The sequence below is a fragment of the Chelmon rostratus genome, chromosome 18, assembly GCF_017976325.1.
Source record: "Chelmon rostratus isolate fCheRos1 chromosome 18, fCheRos1.pri, whole genome shotgun sequence".
Taxonomy (NCBI): domain Eukaryota; kingdom Metazoa; phylum Chordata; class Actinopteri; order Chaetodontiformes; family Chaetodontidae; genus Chelmon; species Chelmon rostratus.
The window spans coordinates 14,037,999-14,064,041 of NC_055675.1; the positions used below are offsets into that span (position 1 = coordinate 14,037,999).

Here is a 26,043-nt window from a genome sequence, read left to right on the forward strand (position 1 = left end):
CAGCGAATATGAACATGTTTTTAGACTTAAGTCCAACACCGCTGCAGCTGCGAAGGAGAGGGAGACAGCGTGGGAGAACATTACTGCTCGGGTCAATGCGTGAGTATAAATGTAGTCCTTTGAAATCACAATAATATTACAGGGCAAAACTGCTTAAATGGTTGCCTATTAATTTATTTCACTTCTAGGCTAGAAGCGCACTTGGCAGCAGCTTAAAATGAAATATAAAAACATTGTTCAAACAGGTAAAACCTCGGCATGATCTCATGGAGGTAGCTACCTAATTTTGATCATGTTTTACATTGTAAAGTAAATATTAAGTGGCTCCCTTTCATTGTAAAATTGGGTACATTGTGTTCATATAATGTTTTGTTTTTTGTTAACGAATGAAATAAAATTTAATTATGAAAAAAAGTGTTCTCATCTATATCATGTTATGTGAAATAATTAAGCCTATATTTAAACTAAGACAGACTTTTACTCAGCTAACAGAAAGATGGCAGATGCACAAAGAACGGGTGGTGGCCTATCACCGATAACTGTCTGGAAAAGCAAGAACATCGTGGTCTGATAACTATCTCCCGACGAATATTTAATTCTCTGCGCAGTATCGCTGGCCCTTCATCCACGGGATCATGATCAAAAGACATTAACATGCCGTGTTAACGAAAAAAGTCACCACCTACTGTGCCTAATGGACTTCCCACTGACTGATATTTTTAATTATTTTTTTTAAATAACAGACGGCAGAACTATGCCAAAACTCGTCTGCCGCCTGAATGAATGAATGAGGAAGTGAAATACGGTGTGTGGTTGAAAGAGGGCGGAGACACAGAGAAACTCGAGGTTCCTTGAGTAAAACCTGGTCCCGACCACGTTAGGTTCATAGAGTCAGTTACTGCGGTAACTGACTCAGTGTTTAACTTACCCCTGTCTGTGAAACAGGCTTGAGTTACCCCTCTTTCTCTGGTTTGACTTACCTTCCTATGTGAAACAGAAAACTCAGAGTTTCCCTCATTTCAGGGTTAACATACTCGGAGTTTTCAGTAAACCTGCTTTGTGAAACGGACCTCAGGACATGAAAGTATGCATTCCAAACGCTTTCATAGACTGTCATTTACTATGTGTATGTCACTGCACATCACAATCAGAAGAATCAGGTGTATTGCTGAGTTGGTTTTCACACAAGGAAATTGCCTTGGTATTTTAGTGCATTACAATAAACACAGCAAAAGAAAAAACAACAACAACAAAAGTCAAGAATCATAAATGTAAAACAGAGAAATTTACAATAAAAAAACTATTAGGTTTGGTTAAGCCTCAGTGCAGATGAGTTCTGAAGAATCTTCTAGAATGATTGGGCATGCAAGCCTAGCATCGCTGGACCTCATAGCAAAATAACACATATTTAGATGACTGTACAGTCTCAGAGGACCGTGCAGTCTCAGAGGACCGTGCAGTCTCAGAGGACCGTGCAGTCTCAGAGGACCGTGTAGTCTCAGAGGACCGTGCAGTCTCAGAGGACCGTGTAGTCTCAGAGGACCGTGCAGTCTCAGAGGACCGCACAGTCTCAGAGGACCATGCAGTCTTAGAGGACTGTGTAGTCTCAGGGGACCGTGCAGTCTCAGAGGACCGTGCAGTCTTAGACGTAGTCTTGGCAGAGGTTTACACAAGAATTTCCTTTCTAGTAGAAAGGTCAAGACAGTTTTACCTATATATGGCAATGTGTTATAACAGATGATATCTCAGGGCACTAAACATATAGAGCAGGTCTAGTCAGCACTCATTCCATTATTTACATACATTATTTACAGAGATACAACAATTCCCACCTTGAGCAAGCACATGGTGGCAAGAAAAAACTCCCTTCTCTGGGTAGACAGTATACAGACAGAATGTACAGTGGCACAATGCAAGTTCCACACAGAGATGTCATAGTAACAGTATTAGGAATAATCACAACCATTACCATAACTATCATTTGGTTTAATTAGAGTGTCCAATTGAGGTGTCAAGCACAGCAGCCGTCCGACAGTACATGATGTGCTTATGAAGTGAACTTGTTGACCTTTACAAATGCAGAGACGTCACTCAATGTAGACTCAGGTGTAAAGCAAATGTTTAAGTGACTGATTCGGCACACAGAACACGGAACTAGAACTCCTACCCCTCAACCCCTGACAGCTATAGACATGAAAAAAACTGGAAACACAACAAAGTTCAGAGTCACACCACCAATGGTAATTAGAGGGGGGGGGGTTCATCTCAAAAAGGCTCAACGGTACAAAAGAGGCAGCCCACAGAGAAGGAAAACCTGAGTACTGGAGCATTCAGTCTGCAATTTACAGGCAGTTTCCACTGAGTGACCATGGCCGAGTACAAGGTAGAAGTGACGACAGGCAACTTGCAAAGTGCAGGAACATCGGACCACATATATGTCACTTTATTTGGAAGTAAAGGGCAGAGTGACCGAACTGAGTTGGACAACTATGGTATCGACTTCACAGCGGGGACAGTAAGTTCAATCCAATTGGAAACTGCTTTGATTGTGATTCCCAAATTAGGTCGAGGACATTGTAATGGTTTTTGTCTGTGCTCGTATTTATATTGTAAAATCTTGTGATCTATCTGGTGACTCATTTGAGTACATTACATTGACTTGTATTCAATTTACTGCCATTAACTTTATATGGTAATTGGCATAATTGTGTGGCAATCTGGTTAGCACTTTAATTCAATTCATAATTCAATTGCCAAATTTCTCAAGATATTTCAAAATAAATCTTTCTGCATCCAGCCTGTCACACTGGTTTTCTCAACTCACCAAATTTCATTCACACTTGTCAAACTCATAACTGCCCTCATATTCTCTGAAAGGATTCATTGTGCTGTTAAAAACAGGGCTTTCACAGCCAGTTGGCGTAACTGTCTATCACTATGTGTGCTTTAATGCAGATCCCTGTTTCTATATTTTTTTACAGTACAGCAACAACTTTAGAGGACAATCCAGGCTTAAATGCTTGCCTATTATATGCTTTACTAAATATTTTGGGGTAAATGTGTTTGTGTTAAGTGTAACATGCGTGTTTAACTGTGTTATACCGTTAATGAGTGTATTTGCACTTTTTCGATCATATGCTGTTTTAGTTTACCGTATGCTATAGAAGCATACTTGACTGACTCCATCGTTGTACAAGTCTCTAGTTTTGGGTCCAACGTACACAAATGAGTGTGGATCTGGGACTGGAACATCTCAGCTAATCTTATTACTATCTGTATTTATATTCCAAGACAGAGACCTACACCATTAATTAATAATAGAATAAAGTCATTATTATTTTCTGCTGTATCACAGACATTATAAAGTACCTCCACCCTTTTTTCCAGACAGGGATTTATACGGTGAAATCCAGTTTGTCTCTGGGGGAACTTCTGCTGGTGAAGGTGGAGAAGGATCCGTTCTTCCTCCTCCCAGAAAATGAGTGGTACTTATCCAAACTGGTGGTGACCACTCCAGAGGGAGACGCCATTCTTTTCCCCTGTTACAGATGGATCTCCAGGGGAGAGATGGTAGAGCTGAGGGGAGGGAGAGGTCTGCATCAAATTACCCAGAGAATGTTTAGAGATTAGTTAATATAAAGCTTTTTATTTCTATTTTTGACAACTTTTGTAAAAATTTGAATGCTGTTCTGTTCTTTTCATGTCTCAGCCATGAAGGTTTTTGAGGAGAAGCATCCCCTGCTGATTGAACATCGGGAAAAGGAGCTGGCACTTAAAAAGAGCTTTTACCAGTAAGATTTCATGTGTGTCGTGCTGTATTTCGAGCCACAACTACTGTTTAGTCTCTGTGCTTTCCGGTAACATTGCTTGTTTGTTTTGTTAGATGGAAGATTATGTATGAAGGACTACCCCACGGCAACAGCTTGGAGGAAGCGTCTGAGTTACCATCTGAAGTTCGCTTCTCTGCATCCAGATCACATGAAATGTCGAGCACACAAGTGATAACGTGGGTCTATATAGATGCATATGATGGACACCACCAAGTTCCAATATAGTCGTATTCTCTTTCGAGGCAAAAAGCACATTTGAAGCATTGATGTCAGCATGTTGTTTAATCCTGTATTACGTCTTCCCTTTTTTTGGGCTTGTCTTACTTCAGTGGAATTGAACTCGTGCTTAAGGGGCTGCTTGGCTCTGCTGAAAAATGGGAAAGCATTGAAGACATGAAAAAAATCTTCTGGTACAAAAGGACTACAATGTCAGGTACATTTGTTCTTCCAGTTTTCAAGTTCACCACAGCAATCACCCTGTCACAGTTTTATAATAACAGGCGACTGCACATAAGCATTTGAAAGACACACTATAATCAGTGCACTGAAACAATTCTTTCTAGCTTACCGACAAGTGATCTCACTCTCTACTGTCTACTAACTATCAGAAGTTGGCAGATTGATGGGACTGTTTTTTAGTGCAGCTTCCTGTTTCAACTTGCACTGCTAATCATTGTCTCAGCAATTTGGGAGATGTGACTTAGCAGATGGGCTAAATTTGTCCAGCGAAGCATTATTTCTTATATATCTGTTTCACCATCCCAACATCCTCAACAAGAGTGCATCCACAATGCAACATACCTTACACAGCATGTTTTCAAGAAAACTGTTTTTTGTGCAAACTGTTTTTTGCACAACTTTGCAGAGTCAACTGCTAAACAGTTTGTTTATCTTCAGTCCATGTCAAGCTAACGTAACTTCTGTTTGATAATTGACCATGATCACCATGTTGTACTTCAAAGAAATAAAACCATTTCAGACATTAGATATTATATTTGCCAATTGCAATTCTTACAGATTATGTTGCAGAACACTGGAAGGAAGACGACTTTTACGGATACCAGTTTCTGAACGCAGTCAACCCTAACGTGATCAAGAGGTGCACAGTGCTTCCCCGAAACTTTCCAGTGACAGAGGAGATGGTAAAGCCATTCCTGGAAAAGGGAAGCTCTCTGAAGAGTGAAATGAAGGTATGGAAGATAAGTGGCAATACTCTTTGCACTTTGTTTTGGGATTCCAGGTCTAAAACACTGGGCAACAGATAGACCTCTTCATATTGTCTTGATATATTCTGATAATCTTAGCATTGGGAGGTGATTTGTATATTGTCTGAAACACTTCTGCCTTTCTTCCCCACACAGAAAGGCAAAATCTTCCTCTGTGACAAGAAGATGATGGATGGAATACCGCCTAGAACCTATAATGGTGAAACTCTGCATGTGACTGGTGGACTCTGTTTGTTCTACATGAACCCAAACAACAAGCTGATGCCAATAGCAATACAGGTATTCACTGATATAGCATTTAATCATGTGGTCTAGTCAGATATAAATATTACATTCTGTAGCACACTGGTATGTTTTTATAAGTCCTGTCACACCATTTTATATAAAAATGAAATGAGTGTTTCACATATTCCAGCTGCATCAACAACCCTCTGAGGAGAACCCCATCTTTCTGCCCAGTGACACGGAGACGGACTGGCTGCTAGCCAAGATGTTTTTTAAAAGTGCAGATGTAATTGATCATGAAGCAGTCCATCACCTCATGAACACTCACTTTCTGGCAGAAGTTTACATTCTCGCCACGGTCCGCAGCTTCCCTGTGATTCATCCCCTCTACAAGGTACAATTACACAGCAGTAATCACAGTGCTGGTGCACTTTTTTCTATTGCCTTGATCCATTTTCAGTTATTTTTGGATATTTGTCTGATGACTGATGACTTTATTTGAAAGCTATTAGTTTGTTTCTTTGTCACAAAGAAATCACATTTGCCTCACATAAAAAAGACAGTGAATAAACATAAAAACGGGGATAAAGCATCAACGTAAAATAAGATAAAGGACATAAAGGCCACTTGATAAAAACAGCAAAAATGAGATGAAGATGCATAAAAGATGGAGAACAACCCACTTGGTACTAACAATGACAATATAGATTAAAATAGAATCGAGAGAATGCATCGTATAAGATGGAAAATAAACAGAGTACATGCAATAAATCAAGTAAAACAGCACATTTGAAAAGTGCAGTAGCGCATAACTGCGAGGCAAAGGACAAATACAAGTATAATAATAATAATAATAATAAATTTTATTTGGAAGCGCCTTTCAGAACACTCAAGGACACTTTACAGAGCGGGTAAAACACAAATAACACAAGATGAATACAAGGACGATAAAAACACAAATAACACAAGATAAATACAAGCACAATAAATAAAACCCAACAAGTAAAAAAAAGCAACAAGGAGAAGTGGAGTTATAAAGAGAAGGCAGCCCGGAACAGATGAGTTTTCAGTTCAATCAATGTTTCTGATGTCGGGCAGTAGTGAATTCCAGAGTTGGTGCTGAGACGGGTGGAGGGCACAGAGAGGTGGAGAGAGGAGGATGATCTGAGGGAACAAGAGGGGGTGGCTATGGAGAGGAGGTCAGAAAGGGGGGGGGGGGCTTGGTTGTGAATAGCCTTAAATGTATACAGTAAGATTTTGAAAGTGATTCTGTATTTAACCGGGAGCCAATGGAGCTGCTGAAGGACAGGGGTAATATGGTGAGAGGAGGGGGTCTTGGTGATGATGCAGGCTGCAGAGTTTTGAACCAGTTGAAGTTTATGGAGGGACTTGTGAGGGACACAGAAAAGGAGTGAATTACAATAATCAAGACGGGAAGTGACAAGGCTGTGGACCAGGATAGCAGTGGTGTGAGGGGTGAAAGAGGGATGGAGACGGTTGATGTTGCGTAAATGAAAATAGGCAGACCAGGTAATGTTATTGATGTGAGAGTGGAAAGATAGTGAGCTATCGAGGATGACACCTAGACTCTTAACCTGAGGGGAGGGGGACACTGTGGAGCTGTCAAAATCGAGGAAGAAACTGTCAGTTTTGGATAGTGATGCTTTAGTACCAACCAGAAGAAGTTCTGTTTTGTTTCTGTTAAGTTTGAGGAAGTTAGAGGTGAACCAAGATTTTATCTCAGAGAGGCAGAGGGTGAGGGACGAGGGTGGGGGAGCAGTGGTTGGTTTGCAGGAAAGATAGAGCTGTGTGTCATCCGCGAAGCAGTGGAAATGGATATAACATTTGCGGAAGATATTGCAGAGAGGGAGAAGGTAAATGATGAAGAGGAGGGGCCCCAGGACAGAGCCCTGGGGCTCACCAGAAGAGACGGGAGAGGGCTGGGAGCTGAAGGATCTGGCTTGTATCAGAAAACGTTTTAGCCCTGCTAAAGAAAAGCAAAGACAACGGCCTTTAGCTTTCTTTCAAAAATATTTAGCAACCTGGCTTCCCTGATATCTATTGGTCATATGTTCCAGAGCTTTAGGGTGTAGTTGGCAAAGGCTGCTTCCCTGATTTTCTTTCAGCTGTTGCTGGGAAACTCCAATAAACCCGAAGCAGATAATCACAGTGTCATTGAAGACTGAGACTAAATAATAAAGGAGACAGCAAATGAGGAGAGAGAGAGATGAGGAAGGCATGCAATAATCCCAGTTTAAAATCAAAACAGGGATGCTGAGATTGTGTGGTCAGCCCCTTAAACCTCTACACAACCAAGGCACCCCACAACTTTATATCTTAAATTATATTAACTTATATTCTATGTTTATCTAGCCATAATATATCGCACAGAACAATATAAACTTTTTATTGTTTTGTTTTCAAAGAATAATATTACACAGATAAATATTAGGAACAAGCAATAAAGAAGAAAACCTGTTTTCAGCTTTGTTTCGTTATGGCTTCCTTTGGTAATCGAATGATGTGCTGCCTGTTGTTTGAAGAAACTACCTCAAATTTTCTTTCCTCTATCTGCACAGCTGCTGTTCCCACACTTCCGATACACTCTCCACATAAACACTACAGGCCGCACCGCTCTTCTTGGACCTGGTGGAACTTTCAGTCTAGTATGACCCTTTAAGTTACATTTTTCTAAATATTCAGATTATGCCATCTATATTGCACCATTGCAAAGCCAACTTTCTTTTGTTTTACTTCAAAAACCATGTCTGATGGTAATGTTTATGCATTATTGATTATTAGAGTTCACTTGGAACCGACGGGGCAATAGAGCTCATGAGAAGGGCTCTCTCTGAACTGACCTACAGCACCTTCTGTCTGCCAGAGAATATTGCTGCACGAGGACTTGAGTCTATCCCCAACTTCTACTACAGAGATGATGGCCTGAAGCTGTGGAACATCATTAACAGGTTACCTTTAAGAAAATATTGCAACTGCCCAAACTGATCTATTTAGCAAACAGCCATAAATGTGTCTGTCCTTCTGTCTTTTTTCACATATAAATGTGACCTAAATCTAAACCTTAAAATCTAATTATTTTGTGTTCACCAGCTTTGTGAAGGCCATAGTGGAGTACTATTATCCCTCAGACAGAGAGGTCCAGAAAGACACTGAGCTGCAGGAATGGATCAGTGAGATATTCACACATGGCTTCTTAGGAAACAAAGCTTCAGGTATTTAATGTTCTGAAGTCATTTGTAAACACGACCTGTGTGTATAGTAGCCTATAGCATTTTGCACAGCAAGTTTTTCAGGCACGCAGTGAATAGCGATTATTAACTGATAATGATTGTGCTGCCAACAGGCTTTCCAGCAAGCTTTCGCTCTGTCAAGGAAGTGGTCAAGTTCATCACCATGGTGATCTTCTCAATGACGGCTCAACATGCTGCAGTCAATAACGGGCAGGTGAGCCAATAAACAGCTTTGAAAACAGAAAGCTCCTTAAACTTTAAACAAACTTGATAATTGATCAAACACTTGGAATGTGTGGCAGATCCAGAATGTGTTCTATCCCGCTGGCTTTCAACTTTGGGGTCCCCGACTAGAGGTCACCAAAGTGTCACTGCGAGTTGCAAGGCCTTCTGGAGTTTAAGGGGACCCTTAAAAAAATACTGTAGGCCTATGACTCAGCATTTAATGAATGAATGAAATTGACATCCACAGAGCTAACAGAACAATGGCCAAGAGTCAGAAAGAGGAAAACACTGTATTTGCCAAAAAAGAAGCCTGCTACGTATGTAGGACTGCAAATAAAAAAAAATAAAAAATAACATAATACAGAGAGAGAATTGCATAAAAAGTTATTAAAAACATCAAGTAAACAAACCTGTGATGCAACATTCACTGGACATAATCTGCTCAAAATTCATCAAAATTATTTGTTTTACACAGACTTCTGTGAAGTGCAGTTCTTGCAGTTTTGCATTCACTTTGTAGGTTAATTGTAGTTTATCAGTTGTTTTGTATTGATATTGTTATGCGCTGAATACAATACGAAATATCCAGGAAATATGTCACTTAATCAGGGTCATGATAGAAAAGGAATCTTTTAAGAAAAAGGGTTTGGAACCACTGTCTATCCAATATTGCTTTCCTGAAGTTCCTTTGAGGTTTTATCATGTATTGAATTTGTTTCACTTTAAGTGTATAGTACATTTGGCAGATCTGCAACCTGCTTCATCCATTACAATCTTTCTTTTAATAATTGAACACAACCACACAATAATATGGTGTGTTTGTCTACATATATATATGTAAATCTGAACATATAAATAAAAAACTTCAGTGATATGTACTGAAACTTCTGTCATAATTTAGTTTGACTACCACTCCTGGGCGCCCAATGGCACGCTCCTGCTGCACAAATCTCCTCCAACCACTAAGGGGCAGTCAAGCATGAAGACAATTATGGAGACCCTCCCAAATATTGGAGAGACGGTCAGTTTTGCTGCAATGGTGCGGCTACTTTCGGAACAGTACTCTGACATGGTGAGTTTGGGAAGTTTTTTGGACAGCGCTTTTAAAACAATAGCGAACTTAGTACTGATCTGATCGACTGTTTCATTTTGGTTTCATTTTGGCATTTTGACAGGTTGTCTTGGGGGCATACCCTGAAGAACGATTCGATGAGCCTGCCCCGAAGCAGATGATTAAGGAATTTCAAGCTGAGTTGTCCTCCCTCAGTGAGGCAATTGTAAAAAGAAACTCAGAGCTTGAAATACCCTACACCTATCTGGATCCTAGTCAGATAGAGAACAGTGTAGCTACTTAAGAAAGTCTGAGGGAGCCCGTCTGCAGTGGGTAATTGTATTCATACCTAACTCAACACCTGTCTTGCATGCTGGCAAGACGTGTTCAACTCTGAATTTAATGCACAGAGCAGGTGAGGTTTTAGAAACATGTAGTGAGGTATTGCATGCTGGGACTAGAGGACTATATTTTGGTTGTATGGGGATTTGTAGCTGATTTCTACAAGTGAATGATCTTGTGTTTAACGCTAGTTAAGATGATTTCAATTATATCAGAGTTCTGGCTCAGTGCAGAGTTCCTCTTTATTTATCCTCTTCTTTCTGTCCGCATTTGAAAAAAGCAATTTAAAGTCAGGTTTTCTTTAATGTGTGGGGGTTTTTTTGTTTTGTTTTTTTACATTCATATAAAACATTAAGGATGGAGGGCAGAAATTAATTAGATAAAGCTGCACGGTATTCACAAATTTATGTAATTGGAGAGCTACTTAATTACGTATGACAGAAATGCATGATTATTAATATCAAAATAAAGGTGAACTAATGTGTGTTATTACCTCTGTGTTTCTTGTGTCCTGCCTACATATGGTACAGGACTTCTTAACCTTAAAAACTGTGACTTGATGTTACGGCCTCCGCATTAAACAAATCAACCAAGGCTGGCTAGGGCCAGGAGGCAGCAACATATAAGAAAAGGACACCACGACAGGTAGATGCCAATAGACCCACAAGCTTTATTTCAACCAAATCCCAAACAAACCAAATGAGAAACAAAAGGGGCTGGAGACCCCGGCCAAAAGAAACAAAAGAAGGGAGGCGTCGGGCCAACCCTACAGCGGATCGTCTCCCTCTAACCTAATTAAGACAAAAACTATCATAAATAAGAGACGAATAACGTGGCTACCGGTGGTCTGGAGACCCCGGCCAAAAGAAACAAAAGAAGGGAGACATCGGGTGCGACGATCCGACATGCATCAGACATGGTGGACACCAACGATCAAACAGCGCTTCTTTTTCCACGTCCAAACTCCAAGTTTGACTGTCAGATTTTTTTAAACGTCTAAACTTTTGGCGATATGCTTCAGGCACTAATTCATAGGCCCTCAGCACAGCTGTTTTAACTTTCTCGTAATCGAGACTCAAATCAGGTGACAAGGATGCATAAGCTTCTTGAGCTTTGCCAGTAAACACACACTGTAGCAATAGTGACCAGATATTCTCAGGCCACTTCAAAGTGTTTACGACATGTTAGTCAACACAGAGCACCCAAAAACCGATCGCAAAAAGAAACCCCACTGAGTTGAAAGGGGAAAAAGAGGGGCTGACACACAAAATCACTGCCCGCAATCTGGCACAGCACACAAAAGAAAAATGGCACATACAGCTTTTGACTTAATTGGCGTCCAAAAACATGTGCACAAAACCCACAAAAAGCACACAAACAATCAGCAATACCAATCAATGGCAAACAATACAAAGTATCAAAGATATAAGACCCTAGTGTCAAGCTACGTGTCCACTGCCACTAGGAAAAACACTGCGATGATACAACTGGCCGATACAAGCAACCACGCCGAGACACTCTAACAGCGATAGCGCGGAAGCAAAACCATGCGCACCAAACCAACCTTCCAAAAAGAAGCCAAACAATCAGCGTGGAAACCGCGATGGACGAGCCCCCAAATATGTTACGGCCTCCACATTAAACAAATCAACCAAGGCTGGCTAGGGCCAGGAGACAGCAACATATAAGAAAAGGACGCCACGACAGGTAGATGCCAATAGACCCACAAGCTTTATTTCAACCAAATCCCAAACAAACCAAATGAGAAACAAAAGGGGCTGGAGACCCCGGCCAAAAGAAACAAAAGAAGGGAGGCGTCGGGCCAACCCTACAGCGGATCGTCGCACCCGACGTCTCCCTCTAACCTAATAAAGACAAAAACTATCATAAATAAAAGACAAATAACGTGGCTACTGGTGGTCTCCAGCCCAAACTAACAAAACAAACTAACATAACAAAAGTCCCAGCCCCTAAAGGGGCATGGGACTGAATGTGATTGGGGAAAAGGAAAAAAACCAAAACAGAGGAAAGAAAAACCTCCTCTCTACCTGCCAGGGGCCTGTTGCACAAAACCAGGATAAGTAAAGCTAATAGGACTAGATGTTTTAATCCCTTGGTAAGTAGGTAACTCTTGAACATAGCAGTCGGTATGAAGTGGTGAAAAGGAGGGTATGTATTTCATTGGGGTCATCAGGTGGATACCCTGCTTCATCGACGTTTCGTTGATTGAAACCCACGACGTCTCCAGAGGGCTCAACGGTGTACCCAGCGTCCCAGGCACACCCCCCTCCATACCATACCCTCTATGATCCTCGATGGACTCTGCATGGCAGGGGTGTCCTTCTCCCTGGGCCAGGTGTATGCCTGGCCGCATACCATCTGTCGCTATCTTGGTGCCCAGTTGTTGTCATTTCTCTTTATCCAGAGCCAGTTGCTGCCTCTTTCGGCAGTACTTGACACGGTCTTGAATGCCTGTTGAAGGGGGCATCCCCTCACCCCCACTTTCCTCAGCAGACTGATGGTAGATGTTGCAAAGAATCCCCTGCATCCCACTTCTACTGGGAAGATGGTGGTCTTCCAGCCGTTCTGGGATGCTTCTGCTGCCAGGTCAGCATATTTGTTTTTCTTTCGCTCATACGCCTCTTCAACCCCATCTTCCCATGGTACTGTCAGCTCCACGACATAAACCAGCTTTGCTGATGGAGACCACAGGACCATGTCTGGCCGGAGTGTTGTAGCCGCTATTTCTGGGGGAAACACGAGCTTTTTGCCAATGTCCACTTCCAATTTCCAATCTCGAGCAGACTGCAGGATGCTGGCATCCTTTGGTGTTGTTTGGTGTTCTTGAGATTGGCCTGGTGGTACAAACTGTAGGAAGTGGACCTTTCCCGTTGCTGTTTGTGGAAGCTGATTTGTGGTGATTTGCTTCTGTTCCAGTGTAGATGCCAGTTCTCTGAGTACTTGGTTATGTCTCCAAGTATAACACCCTTGGGTAAGACTTGTAGTGCATCCTGACAGGATGTGCTTAAGGGATGCTGATGCTCGACACAGGGAACAGGCGGGATCTTCTCCATACCACATTTTTAGATTTTCAGGGGAAGATAACAGGTCATACGTTGCTCTGATGGTAAAGCCCAGCTGCGCTCCCTCCATCTGCCAGATGTCACGCCAGCTGAGACTTTTCCTCTCTAGGCTCTCCCAGTTGGTCCATCTCCCCTGCCTAGCCATGGAGACAGCTTTGGCATGTCGGTCTACCTCCTCCTGCCTCCTGACTTCCTCTACCACAAGCTGTCTCTTCTGCGCTGGTGTTGCTTGGTGCCACAGAGGAGCTTTTGGGATGAGCCCAAGACCCGCTCTCCCATGCTGGACTTGGCCAACCACATCTCTAAAGTGAAGAGCGGACTTTGCACTCTGAACAGCTTCTGATGGAGTCCACTTTCTTCCCGTTGCCACCCGGGGGGGCGCTGTTCGAATGACTGTGTCCTCAGATTCAGAAAGGGTCATGACCAGCCTTGCTTTGGTGCATTTGAATTCCTCCACGAGACCTGTGATTGGTAATTTCAATTTTCCATTCCCGTACAGTCCGATGGAGCTTAGGCACCGTGGAACTCCAAGCCACTGTTTCAGCTGTGTGCTTATCACCCGTTCCAACTTTTCCACCTTTAAGGGATTAAGCCGGGATATGTTGGTTATCCTGGTTCCAGGATCTATTTAATCTCATCCCTTATCTCAGTCAGCAGTTACCACAAATGAAAACCAATATTTATTCAACTTCCCACTACACATTCTTATCACATTCAACAAGACCCACTGTCATTATTTAAACATTTGTGATCATTAATTGCAATCATATATTATATGTATATGCAAATACTATGCTATGCATACTATGCAAATAATGTATAAAGCAAAGAATAACTTACTGCCAGGTAATGTTCAGAAACGGTTTTGTGATAGAGAGGGATGTTATAAATTGAGGGGTGAGTTAAATTACAGTACACAGCACAATAGGCCAAATGAATAGAAAATAACACAAATTCCTCTGCTATTGCAGGCCATATTCAACTTAAATGTACAGATTGCACTTTAACTGAAATAATTTAAAACATATTGGTCTCTGATCAGCCGACCACTGTCGTCATCCGGGAATATACTATATATATATATAAATACACATCATACAGTAACATGATGACATGACTTTCCTTTATTGAACAGGATAAATCAAAGCAAGTAATCCATCAGTTCCTTTCAAAACTGAAGTCACACAGTGCTCGACAAGATAGAAAGCACAGAATCAAAGCATATGATTCATCACAAGAATAAATACACATTGTCAAAGGTCTGTATATAAAACACCCTGCATGTCTGCACACTGGAATAAATGCAGGACAAATCCATACTTAACAAATGAACAGACAAATGTCAGGCCTGTACACACACAGTACATAGCACAATAGGCCTTTTTGCCTCACACCTTACGCAGACCATCAGGGAGCACAGCAGGCACATAACAATGCCCATGCCAGGACAAGGGCTCGGATCGAGATGGCCTTTGGCCTCCTGAGGGTACGCTTCCAATGTCTGCACCATCTGAGGGTCAGTCCAGACAGAGCATGCGGTATTACTGTGGCTTGTGCTGTCCTCCATAATGTGGCCTGTCTGAGGAAGGAGAGGGCCCCCACAGTGCCATCAGACGTGGACTGGGACAATCCAGCCATCTTCCCGGATGACGACAGTGGTCGGCTGATCAGAGACCAATATGTTTTAAATTATTTCAGTTAAAGTGCAATCTGTACATTTAAGTTGAATATGGCCTGCAATAGCAGAGGAATTTGTGTTATTTTCTATTCATTTGGCCTATTGTGCTGTGTACTGTAATTTAACTCACCCCTCAATTTATAACATCCCTCTCTATCACAAAACCGTTTCTGAACATTACCTGGCAGTAAGTTATTCTTTGCTTTATACATTATTTGCATAGTATGCATAGCATAGTATTTGCATATACATATAATATATGATTGCAATTAATGATCACAAATGTTTAAATAATGACAGTGGGTCTTGTTGAATGTGATAAGAATGTGTAGTGGGAAGTTGAATAAATATTGGTTTTCATTTGTGGTAACTGCTGACTGAGATAAGGGATGAGATTAAAAATATCCTGGAATTTAGCCTGGTCTGGAGCAGGCTAGCTCCACAGAATATATCTCCATGGTAACTTATGTCAAATTATATCCCACTTCCCTCTATCCCGCTTTTGTGCAACCAGATCAAGGATAAGTTGATCCAGGATAACCAACATATCCCGGCTTAATCCCTTATCCTGGTTCTGTGCAACAGGCCCCAGTTGTCGTTGGCTGTGTGCCATGTGTTGTGCTGAGCCCCTCCCCCTCTCCACTTGCTTCCCCTCTTATTCCCTCCTCCTCTTCACCTGAGTGATGATCCACCTCAGGTGTGCAACAGGTAGAGGGAGGAGGAAACAGAGCTGAGAGAGAGGGAGAGAGAGAGCCAGCAGCCAACTGCTGCATGTAACACTTGACATGACACACCCAAAGGCTTCAATAAAAAATCTGTACTTAGTCTTGGCATATACCCAGCGTAAATTACTGAGTCACCGATTAATTTATTTTATTCAATGGCAAACTCTACCCAGGCGATGCGACACAAGGTCGTAATCAAGTTGAGTTCACTCGTGTGCTGTGAGTTGCAGACAGTTTGTGAGTTGAGGGGTAATGTTAGTTACTGGTAGAGTTCTCAAAGTTTAGTCTGCTGCATTTATCGTTGCAAATGATGACAGGAAGCAGGTCCATTCCTATTCTTCAAAGAATGGCTTATATCCTGAATTGAATACCACAGCATGGTGGACACACTCTCCCTCACACACACACTTATACAGATATATTTATACACGGACATAAACATATAACAACAACATATGCAACATATATACTATATATATATATACTGTTGAACTACATCATTATACAGAGGTGTTTCTGTTCTTTACAATAGTCTACCCTCACTGATATAAATGGGGTGCACATCATAATAGAAGCACCTGTCAGTATAATGCAGTGGAGTTCAATAGACCGTATCTAGCGGAGAATGCAAACAGGTTAAGTTTTATAGAAGTAAAATCGGTAAAAGTTTTAACAGTATTTTGAATTACATCCGTGCAGCGCGCACTCCGGTGTGGCTGATGTGCGGTGCCCAGTAATTCTGACAGAGTGGGACCTCTTTGTTTCTATACTCTCTTTGCTGCAAACAACACCATCCAAAACACGATCCGATTATTTTTAGACACCAAACGGGCCACATGGCCTTAAAATAAGAGTTATAATATAGGTTGTAATAACCCAAACCCGCCATACTGAACGGACTGAGGACGTGAGAGCTGCGATCATGTTATTCCGGTTCGGCGTCATACTAACTCCGGAGTCTGCGGACGTGGAGGTCTTTGTTTTGGGTTCGCGTGCAGAAATGGGCCGCTGGGACCCGAGCGGAGCGGTCCAGATGAAAGCCTCACAGAAGCTGCTGTCACCGCATGAACCGTGTCTGTGGAGCGGCGACGTGCAGCTGGCAGAGCCGGTCAAAGACACGCTGTGGTTCAAGTTCGTCAAAAGAGTCAGAGGCGCTTATATCTGGGAAGGTATACACCGATACTGTGCAATATGTTATCCATCAGGCTTAACCGCGTGGACGACGGTGTTGCTTTAGTGACTTATTTAATGCAATTCCCATCGAGCGAAAAAAGAAAACACCTCCGCCATGTTTGGTGCATATTATGTAATGTATCCTTCTCGCCACATGATGGCAGTAAAGTGACACCTGTCATCTACTCAATGCTCACTGGCTCATGGAGCTCAGGTCACCTGCACACTTGAAGAGACATTACAGTATTTAACTCTTCATTTCTGAGGAGTTTAGTTACTATTAAGCAGCAGAAAGTGGAAAACAGTACCTTAAAAGAAAATGTACTATGTTTCTCTCCTCCACTTGTTGGTATTATTAGAAGAGACACAATCCTGTACTGATGCTTTAACAGTTGTTTTCCTGTTATGAGTACTCTATGTCCCAAAACATCCCACAATGTGTTTTTAGTCACTAACCTGCAGGAACTTCATCTTCTTTGTCACCAGGAAGTGGTCCGAGCCATGACAGATGCTGTTCATATAATGACAGGAACATCGTGGATGGGGTGTACTGCCACCCGATTGGTCACTGGATCGAGGAAACAGGGCACACAGATGAGATGACGCACACCACCAACTTTTACTTCAGTGTGGCTGATCAGAAGGCCATACATTTCTCCAGGTAATGCAGTACAATGTGGGCGTCTCAATTTCACAATGCAATTTAAATATGACTGGTTCAGCTAAAAGGCAGCATGAATTAAGAGGTGGGCAGCATATGTCAGTCTGGCAGCCTAAATGTCAAGGTATTTTTGATAATTATACTGTTTTCAAACCCCTCATCTGGCTCAATGAAACAGGCTCTCTTTTAATTATAACAGTTTGGCTTTTGAACGGATTCAGCAAACAAGATATTACTTTTTATTTAGGTAGATTTGGAGGAAGTGCTTGTTGATGGAGTTTGTTACCCTCCCCCCCTGTGTCTTTATGCTAAGCTAGCTGGGTACTGAAGGTAGGTACTTATTTTCTCAACTGACTCTCGACAACTATGAGAATGGAATATATTTTCAACAATGTTAACTTATTTCCTGCCTTTGTGATGTGAAATCCGATGTGCGTACTGTACCGTATTTCATATTACTAAAAATTAACGAGGTCCCCTGGGGCCAATGAATTTCCATGCCATGTGTGATTGTCACTTTAATGACACTGAGGATCCCATCTGTTCCCGTTCTCTTATCTTCCTTCCAGTTTTCAAACATAGCCAATCTTCTTCAGCAAGGCTTGTGCATTAATCTATATTCTCAATGCAAGTTTGAAGTCTGCTTTGCCCTGATATTACATCTGTCAGAGAAAATTCTTCGTCAGTACTTCAGTGTCCTGCAAAGAGGGCAGGGCAGCCGTGTCACACTGCCCTTTCTTTATCAAAGTCTAAAAATTGCACCTTCCTCTCTTGCAGGGCAGACAAAAGCCTCAGTCGTCCTCTTGTGCCTGATCACACTTTGTTTTTCAACCTTGCTCTCTCCCATTTAGTTATAATTGCTGTCTGTCACTTGAAAATGACCGTCCCTTCAAAAAGTACGCCACAAGCAGTTGTATTATCACCTCCTCAGCCTTGTTGTTTGTTTCAGCTCGCAACAGCTCAATGACAGGTTGGGCTAAATTCAGTCACTTACACCCGTTGCTCTTCTTCATTACATGTTTCAGACCATTGTTCTGCTAAAATTGAATAACTTGCAACAATTTTTAGCCACGGTAGCAGCGTGGCTTGAGGGATAGGATGTCTGTTGAACAGTCAGTTTTTCAATCAGTCCATCACTTTGGTCCAGACGGCGATATCTCAACAGCTATTACATGGATTGCCATCAGATTTTGTACAATCATCCATGCTTCCCAGAGGACGAATCCAACTGACTTTGGCGATCCCCTGACTTTTCCTTTAGAGTCACCATGAGAATGACATTTGTAGTTTTTAGTGTGGTGAAGACTATTCGTTGGATTGTAGTGAAATTTGGTACAGATGTCCATGGTGCCTAGAGGATGAAAGTCTGTCTTTGATCAGAGATCCACTGGGTACAAAAGCAACAGTCCACCACCATGTTTGAATGTTTTATGCACTGTTACACTACTGTGCCTCACAGACTATTAACACACATAACATGGGCTCAGAGGACGAGATGAAATTTGCTTAAAATCTGGGGTTAGCTGGGACAATTCAGATTGATGAGACGCACACTACACCCAGCTTACACTCAATCAACCTTCCTATGCATGCCTACCTTTGTAAGGCACATACTCCGTGCCATGGTATACCAGGCACAGCAGAAATTAGCCCAGAACCCCTGAGGCAGTGAGCACATAACTTGCATAAGAATGAGCAGGCTTGGCTGGTGCCATCAGGTTTTAATTTGTGTCCGAAGACCTTACAAGGCTTATGTCAAGGACCTGTGTTCGGTAGGAAGCACTGTGCCCTTGTATCTTGCCTATATTAATAGCTTTTTAAATTAGTCTCCCAGACGTTGCATCCGTGTAGCCCCAAGTATCATACACACTCACCTCTGCAGTAACTCATTATATGATTCAAAGGGACTTTTACTCACAGTCTAGCAGGTGCCTCATCTCTCCTGCTCATATTTGGAGAGGAGCAGGCCTGAGGGTTATAAAGCCATTTTTATCATGAGTTTTTATTACTGTTGAACTGAACATGTCCGGTATTTCAGTTGTAACGTCATTTATGTGTCAATTTATAATGTCATATTGGACTAACTAAACACTAGAGACAAAACATACAACATATATTCCTTCATTGTTAGGTTAGGTGGGAAAGAGGAAAACCATCGAGGAGAATTGTCCACCATATCACATTTTCACTTTACTGTGATAGACTGAAATAGATGGTAAAATACCTCGTCATACATAGAGCGAACAATGAAAAAATAGTTTTTACACGACTTGGGCAGTTCACGTTTCCTTTTTTATATACTGCACTTGTTACATATTGATAAAAAAGCTGTTTTGCAGGGATTTTTTTATGTGAAAAAAAAAAAAACAGGTCATCTGATAATAGCATGTCGAAACCAGAGATGTTGACCACAATGGCAATCTGGGACATCACAGATTAACAGCGTCCTTCCTTCCTTCCATGTGTCACCTCCTCTGGTTGTTGACTTTGACTTGCACGCTAATGAGCACTAAATGGAGTCTGCCTCAGACCTTAGTGGTCAGAAAGGAAATTAGAGGGACAAGAGGTCAATAAAACATCACTGCTACGAGGACGAGAGGGAGGAAGGTAGGAGAAAGAAACGGAGAGGGATGAAACCTTTTGCTTATTAGTGACCTGCTGAGGTCAGCTTTCCTCTGATCTAAGTGAGTTTTCAAGAAATAACTTGTCATTTTGCTCAGGAGTAACTTGTAATTCTCTGCTCTTGCCCTCTGCACTTGTCAGCGGTCTCTCTCGCTCTAGCCAATTCTTTTTTTCCTTGCAGCATCCAAGGTTCTCTTCATGCCATTTCTTCATGCCACATCCCACAGTACAATTGTAATCCTTCATCACATTTCTTTATTCTCTATCTCCACTTTGCATCCCTTTGTACTTTTATCTAAACACTACTCTTGAAAAACAGATCCATTCTGATCCTGTATAACCTGAAAATATTCACCTGTACATTATCTTGCAAATTTCTCAATGGCTAGTCAGTATTTGCATCATGTGCAGCATGCAATTATTAATACAAATAAATGGAGTATCTTGGTAGCCAAACGGTTACAGCGAGTGTCACGTGGCCACATGTTTGCTGCTTCAGTTCAAGCCAGCAACCTTTGTTGCATGTCATAGCCTTCTCCTGTGTCCTGTCTGCCTCTTCACCGTCACTGTCCAGTAAAGGCTAAAACAAACAAACACAAAAAATACAAATAAATGACTCATGCTTTCCTGTGTACTGCCCCAGGGTGCTGCCACGTGTTTGGCTGGGCAGTTGCCCTCGACAGGTGGAACATGTGACTATAAAGATGAAGCATGAATTGGGAATTACTGCAGTGATGAACTTCCAGACAGAGTGGGATGTGGTAAACAACTCCAATGGCTGCAGGCGCAACGCTGGGGAAGCCATGACCCCAGAGACCATGATGCACTTGTACAATGACTGTGGCCTGGTGTATGTGTGGATGCCCACACCTGACATGAGCACTGAGGGTAAGCAGGATTTTGCGGACATACAAAATTAAATTCAGCAATAATAATAGTATTTTATTAAGTGAGAGTGAGAGGACAGACACAGCTTTGAGCTGTTAGGGACTTAACATCTTCCTGAAAGACACAGTGTATATACAGCACAGTACATGCATGGGTCTGGGTAATCTGTCTGAGCTCTAGATTTACAGTGCCAACCTTCACCGCGCCGTATTAAGGGTTCCATTCAAATATTCAAAGGTCAGAAAACCAGCAGAGATGAATGCTTTTACTCACAGTTTCTACAAGTAGATGAATGCAAGAAATAAGCAAAGGATCTCTGACTGATGAAACTACATCCGACCATGACCATAAATCACCTTCAAAGGTTTCCTTTAACCAGAATGTTAAAAATTAATCCTACAGTACAGTATTTCACATGTTGTGTCAGTCACAGAGTGTTATTTATGTGTCCACAGTGAGTGTTAAATCCACCCACACAAGGATTGTAATAAATGTACATTTTAAGAATGCATGGGGAGGCATTTATATTTAAGATATTTATTTAAGATGTTTCTTCTCATGAGGTGATGCAAAGTAGTACATTTTCAAGTTAAACCATACAGGTCACAGTATGTTAAAGAATATCTCTGGTCTTATTCTGTACTGTCCTTATTGTGAACCAATACCAAGAAAAGACCAAAACCAACCAACCAAATCCAACTAACACATGTTGTCTGTGTAGCTAGAAGTCTGATATATCTTTTTCCTGTGCCACAGACCAAAAGTTAGTAAAAACACATCAGTGAGTTTCTTCATTCTGAATCAATCTCACATACACCATCCTGGTTTCAAATACTCACTTAATGTGTGTTAATCCATACCTGAAAATAGTCCCCAACCTATATACACCATTTACTTTTGCTTGATTAACGTTTGTTAAAAACTACAGTTCCCAGCTGTTATTAGCATGCATATTGGCTCTTTATTAGTCGGTATAAAGCACTTACTAATGTCTTATTCTGGGGTTCAGGAGGTTATGGTTATGGTTGGAGATATGTTATTAAGATTGTGATTCATGTAGGAGGTTAGTGAAGGGAAGCACTTGGTGGCCTCGTGTTGTAGAATATGGTCATTCAGAATAATCCACTAATAAGGGCTTTACAATGACTAATAAAGAGCCAATATGCTCCTAACATGCATGTTAATAAGCAACTAATTAACAGTGAATGTGAGGACCTTAACATAAAGTGTCACCAAATTTAGTTTGGTAGGAATAAAAGGACTTGGGACTGAGAGCCACAGACAGAGAAGAGAAGTGGCAAAGTTTTGAGTAACACAATGTTTTTTTTTGGTCTTTTTCAATGGATTGATCGAGATAAGAAAAAAACAGAATATGGCCAGCCTTCTCCTTTGAGATTATTTTGTGTTATTGTCCTCTTCTGCAGGCCGGATCAGGATGCTTCCCCAGGCTGTATTCTTGCTTCACGGTCTCTTGGAGAACGGCCACACTGTCTATGTTCACTGTAACGCTGGAGTGGGCAGGTCGACGGCAGCGGTGTGTGGCCTGCTCATGTACGTCCTCGGCTGGAGCCTGAGGAAGGTGCAGTACTTTGTTACAGCCAGGAGGCCGGCGGTGTACATAGACGAGGAGGCTTTAGTCCAGGCTCAGGCAGACTTCATCCAGAAGTTTGGACATCTGCAATCGTCCATCTCTTACCCAGAGAGTTGAGTGTCCTTATTATGAGTTCTTCAAATTTGAAGCAGAATTTAAAGTTGTGGAAAGCTCAACTGGACTGGAGTTTTGGTAACAAAAATGATTCCTGATGTTGTGTGAAAAAACACTCTATAGTCAGCATAAAAAGGTGTCGGAAGGCGAAATGATCTACAATATATAGCAGCAAAAAAATTAACTTCTTTCCATCTAATGTCCAGAAATGACCCACTATGCTGAATGGCTTTCAAAATCTGGTTAACCTCCAAGTATATGGAGAGATGTTGCAAGCAATTAATCCTACTGTGATGTGTTGCAACTTCAGGAATTAATCATTTAGCATGTACAGATGCAAAACGTGCACCTGAAGTCAGCTAAGGAGACTATTTGTAGTTTCTAGTAAACATCCGCAGGTGTGTTTGGAAAGACCTTTTCTTTCAGCCTTTTTTGTAATAATCAGTGAATAGAGTTGACATTTCGAGAAGGCAACTTTTTGTTGATGTGCTGAACCGCAATGAATGAGAGGAACACACAGCAAAGCAAATGCATATCACCATACTAAAAAGTGGGTTTATCAAGGCCAGAGAGATAGTCTATTATATTATGCAGGGTGAGATTTCTCATTTCAAGGTGAGGGGAAAGCAGGTCATGAACAATGTTTCCGCTCCTCCAACATACTGTGCTCCTCAGTAAAGGATTATTCCACAGTTGCATAATTGTGTATCAATTTAGTGAATCCTTTTTTTTTCATTTCAGAAGGGAAAATTATGTTTTCTTTTTTTATTCATTCTTTTTAGGAGAGAGGTCTTAATGCTGCATGAAAATGGCACTCCTTGCCAAAGCAATAAATCAATTCCTAAAACCAAAATAACGACAATGCCTCTCCCCCTCTGTCAGAGAGGTATTCAGCTGCCAGACATCGAAGAATACAGCTCTGCCCCATCTCTCTCAGAGAGCTTGATAGCATTTCATCTTTATTTATTTATCTGACAGATGCTATTCCTAAATAACAAAAACAACATCCCTGCCAGACCATTTTAATGCATACATAATAAGACATTATTGGAATATCGTTGTCAATTTTGAACTCCTGCCTTGACTCCTATTTAGGATATATTGCTTTTGCTCTTTATTTTTTTAAGGATACCGTGTTTTTGTCACCTGTCCCTGATTTCAGAAAGTTACCGAGCTAGAGAGGAGGAGAGATTTTTCTCCTCAAGCACAAGTCATATACCTTCTCATTACTTTTCACCGAGTCCCTTCAAAAAACAGCACTTTATGAAGATGTCAGAGGGGATGGGTTGGTGGAGTGAACCATGCACTGTGCTCTCATCATAGATTTCCAAATGTTCTAAAAATAGTCACAAAACCTGAATACAAAATGAGTGAAATGCTTTTCTTCTTTTATTTGAAAAAGCAGAGTATGTACTGATTTGAGGAGAATTATATCTGTGTAAACAGCATTGTATACGCGTAGGTTATTCCACTGGGTTATTGTCAGTGTTTGACTGTTATAAAGTGTTGGTATTCCACCAATTTAAAGGATATTTCAATCACCTACAGTACACCATTCAAACTGATGTCAGCATTTAAATTATAGTAAGAATTACAGAGAAATTGTAGCCATCAAAGAGACAGCTTTTTATGGTGTAGAAGATTTATTCCACAAAGAATTCACAAATTTTCCTAAAGGTGGATTAGTCCAGAACGTGCTGAGAGGGTACACTGTGTACCTGTGTTGTACCTATTGTTTTGGCTTGCAATGTCCCTGCAAGCCATCAGCTTGGATCGATTGTTTAAATTTGCTCCTGCAGTACACCTGCTGTTTTATCCATTAATCGATCCATCGACTGAGCTAGACCAGTTTTTTTTCCCTCTCCTGTAAAGTGAAAAAAAAAAAAAGAAACAAGAACTGAGGACAAACCTTTTAGTGTGTAAATCACAGTGTATGGTTCCAAGCAGGGGAGCTTGATAATGATCATGCATTTAAATGAAAGATGGACAGCAAAAATTATTCTCACTGGAATATTTTCAGTGTGCTGTCATTCATGCCTAGAAGTGAAGATTATAAACAAAGAAATTCTTGGTATAATCCTCAGAATGCATGTCCTGTATATAAACTATCCAACTGAACATAACATTACTGCAGCAAAGTTAAAGATTACTGTAACCTTGTATTAATCCAAAGAATATAGTTAAAAACCCTGTCCAATTGGGTTTTACATATAAAACATTAGGAACACATGAAATAGACTGACCCTCTGAACCGAGATTAAAGATATAATGCCTTAATGATTTCGGCCATTAAGATGCTTCAGTTATGTTGGGAATATTAATCAAAAGTCCTTGCTAATCCTTGCTTGGCTGTTAAGGACACCCCTGCCGTAAGAGCAATGCATGGATGTGGGCAGAGGGGCTTATAGTGAAACTAATTGGACACACGTGATGTGTTGTGTATTTATAAGGCAATGGTAGCATATGCTATGTTGTGCTACAGCCTGGTATCAGCACAGAGACGCCAAGCTGAAAACAAAACACCAGAGCTGTGCCCGGGATTTACTGCCAAGCTTCCCAAAGTAACATCTGCAGAATGTCTGAAATAGCAAAATCTCGCCAGCAGTGAAGAACATATCCTCTCATTGTTAGTAGTGGGAATAATGTCCGTCCAGTGTATCAAAGATGGCAAGTACCCCAGACAGCCCTCTGCATCTCTGCTGGCCTCAGGATAAGCATTTTGGACAGTGGCTATGACACAGGCACAGGTACAGAATGTTATAAATGATCCACCTGAGAATGCTATAGACTGCAGGCTGGTTGCCACTGCTGGAGAAAAAAGACACAAGGGAAAAGAGTGGATCCATGTCATCATAAAAATGTGAACTCTCCACCAGCATCTGTGTTAGAAATTATTATTTGTAGGATAGCTATACTTTGGTTTAGTTCCCTAACTAATCAAGTCGTAGCCTGCTTCATGTTTCTGCTAATGTTGCTTGCGTATCATTGAGAAACATCACACATTTGATTCTGGTCAAATATACCAAAAACTGCCAAATCAAATTCATCATAATTACACTACATTATCATATAGTACTGTTACACTCAGAAAGCTAAAGCAAGGTAACACAAGTCAAACTGTGTACAGTCAAGTACATCACTCTGCATTCAAAGATTAACAGACTCCACTTTATTTTCAACCACTGCCTCATTTCATCCAACAGTTAAGTAACAAAGCTGTTTCCAGTAACAAGCCAGACACTTCAGATCTTACCAAGGCCTTATTAAACGTTTCTCTGCGTATCTCTGAGAAGTATGTGTAGAGCTATTTAAAGTCAGTAAGGCACACTCACAAGAAGACATTATTTACCTTCTGCAT

At 41.3% G+C, this 26,043-nt stretch overlaps 2 protein-coding genes across 2 annotated transcripts; both read left to right on the top strand.

Moving 5' to 3' along the window:
• The first annotated feature begins 2,368 nt into the window (after positions 1-2,368).
• On the top strand, positions 2,369-13,576 carry LOC121622423 (hydroperoxide isomerase ALOXE3-like). Its single transcript, XM_041959382.1, has 15 exons — positions 2,369-2,515; positions 3,388-3,592; positions 3,710-3,791; positions 3,884-4,006; positions 4,160-4,263; positions 4,848-5,020; positions 5,192-5,335; positions 5,472-5,675; positions 7,861-7,947; positions 8,084-8,250; positions 8,393-8,514; positions 8,646-8,746; positions 9,659-9,829; positions 9,933-10,100; positions 13,343-13,576. The coding sequence occupies exons 1-15, from the start codon at positions 2,369-2,371 to the stop codon at positions 13,574-13,576; spliced, it is 2,232 nt and encodes a 743-aa protein (XP_041815316.1).
• Positions 13,577-16,470: 2,894 nt separating this feature from the next.
• Positions 16,471-23,348, top strand: epm2a (EPM2A glucan phosphatase, laforin). Its single transcript, XM_041959171.1, has 4 exons — positions 16,471-16,805; positions 17,296-17,470; positions 20,736-20,980; positions 22,405-23,348. The coding sequence occupies exons 1-4, from the start codon at positions 16,559-16,561 to the stop codon at positions 22,686-22,688; spliced, it is 951 nt and encodes a 316-aa protein (XP_041815105.1). The 5' UTR covers positions 16,471-16,558; the 3' UTR covers positions 22,689-23,348.
• Positions 23,349-26,043: the final 2,695 nt, after the last annotated feature.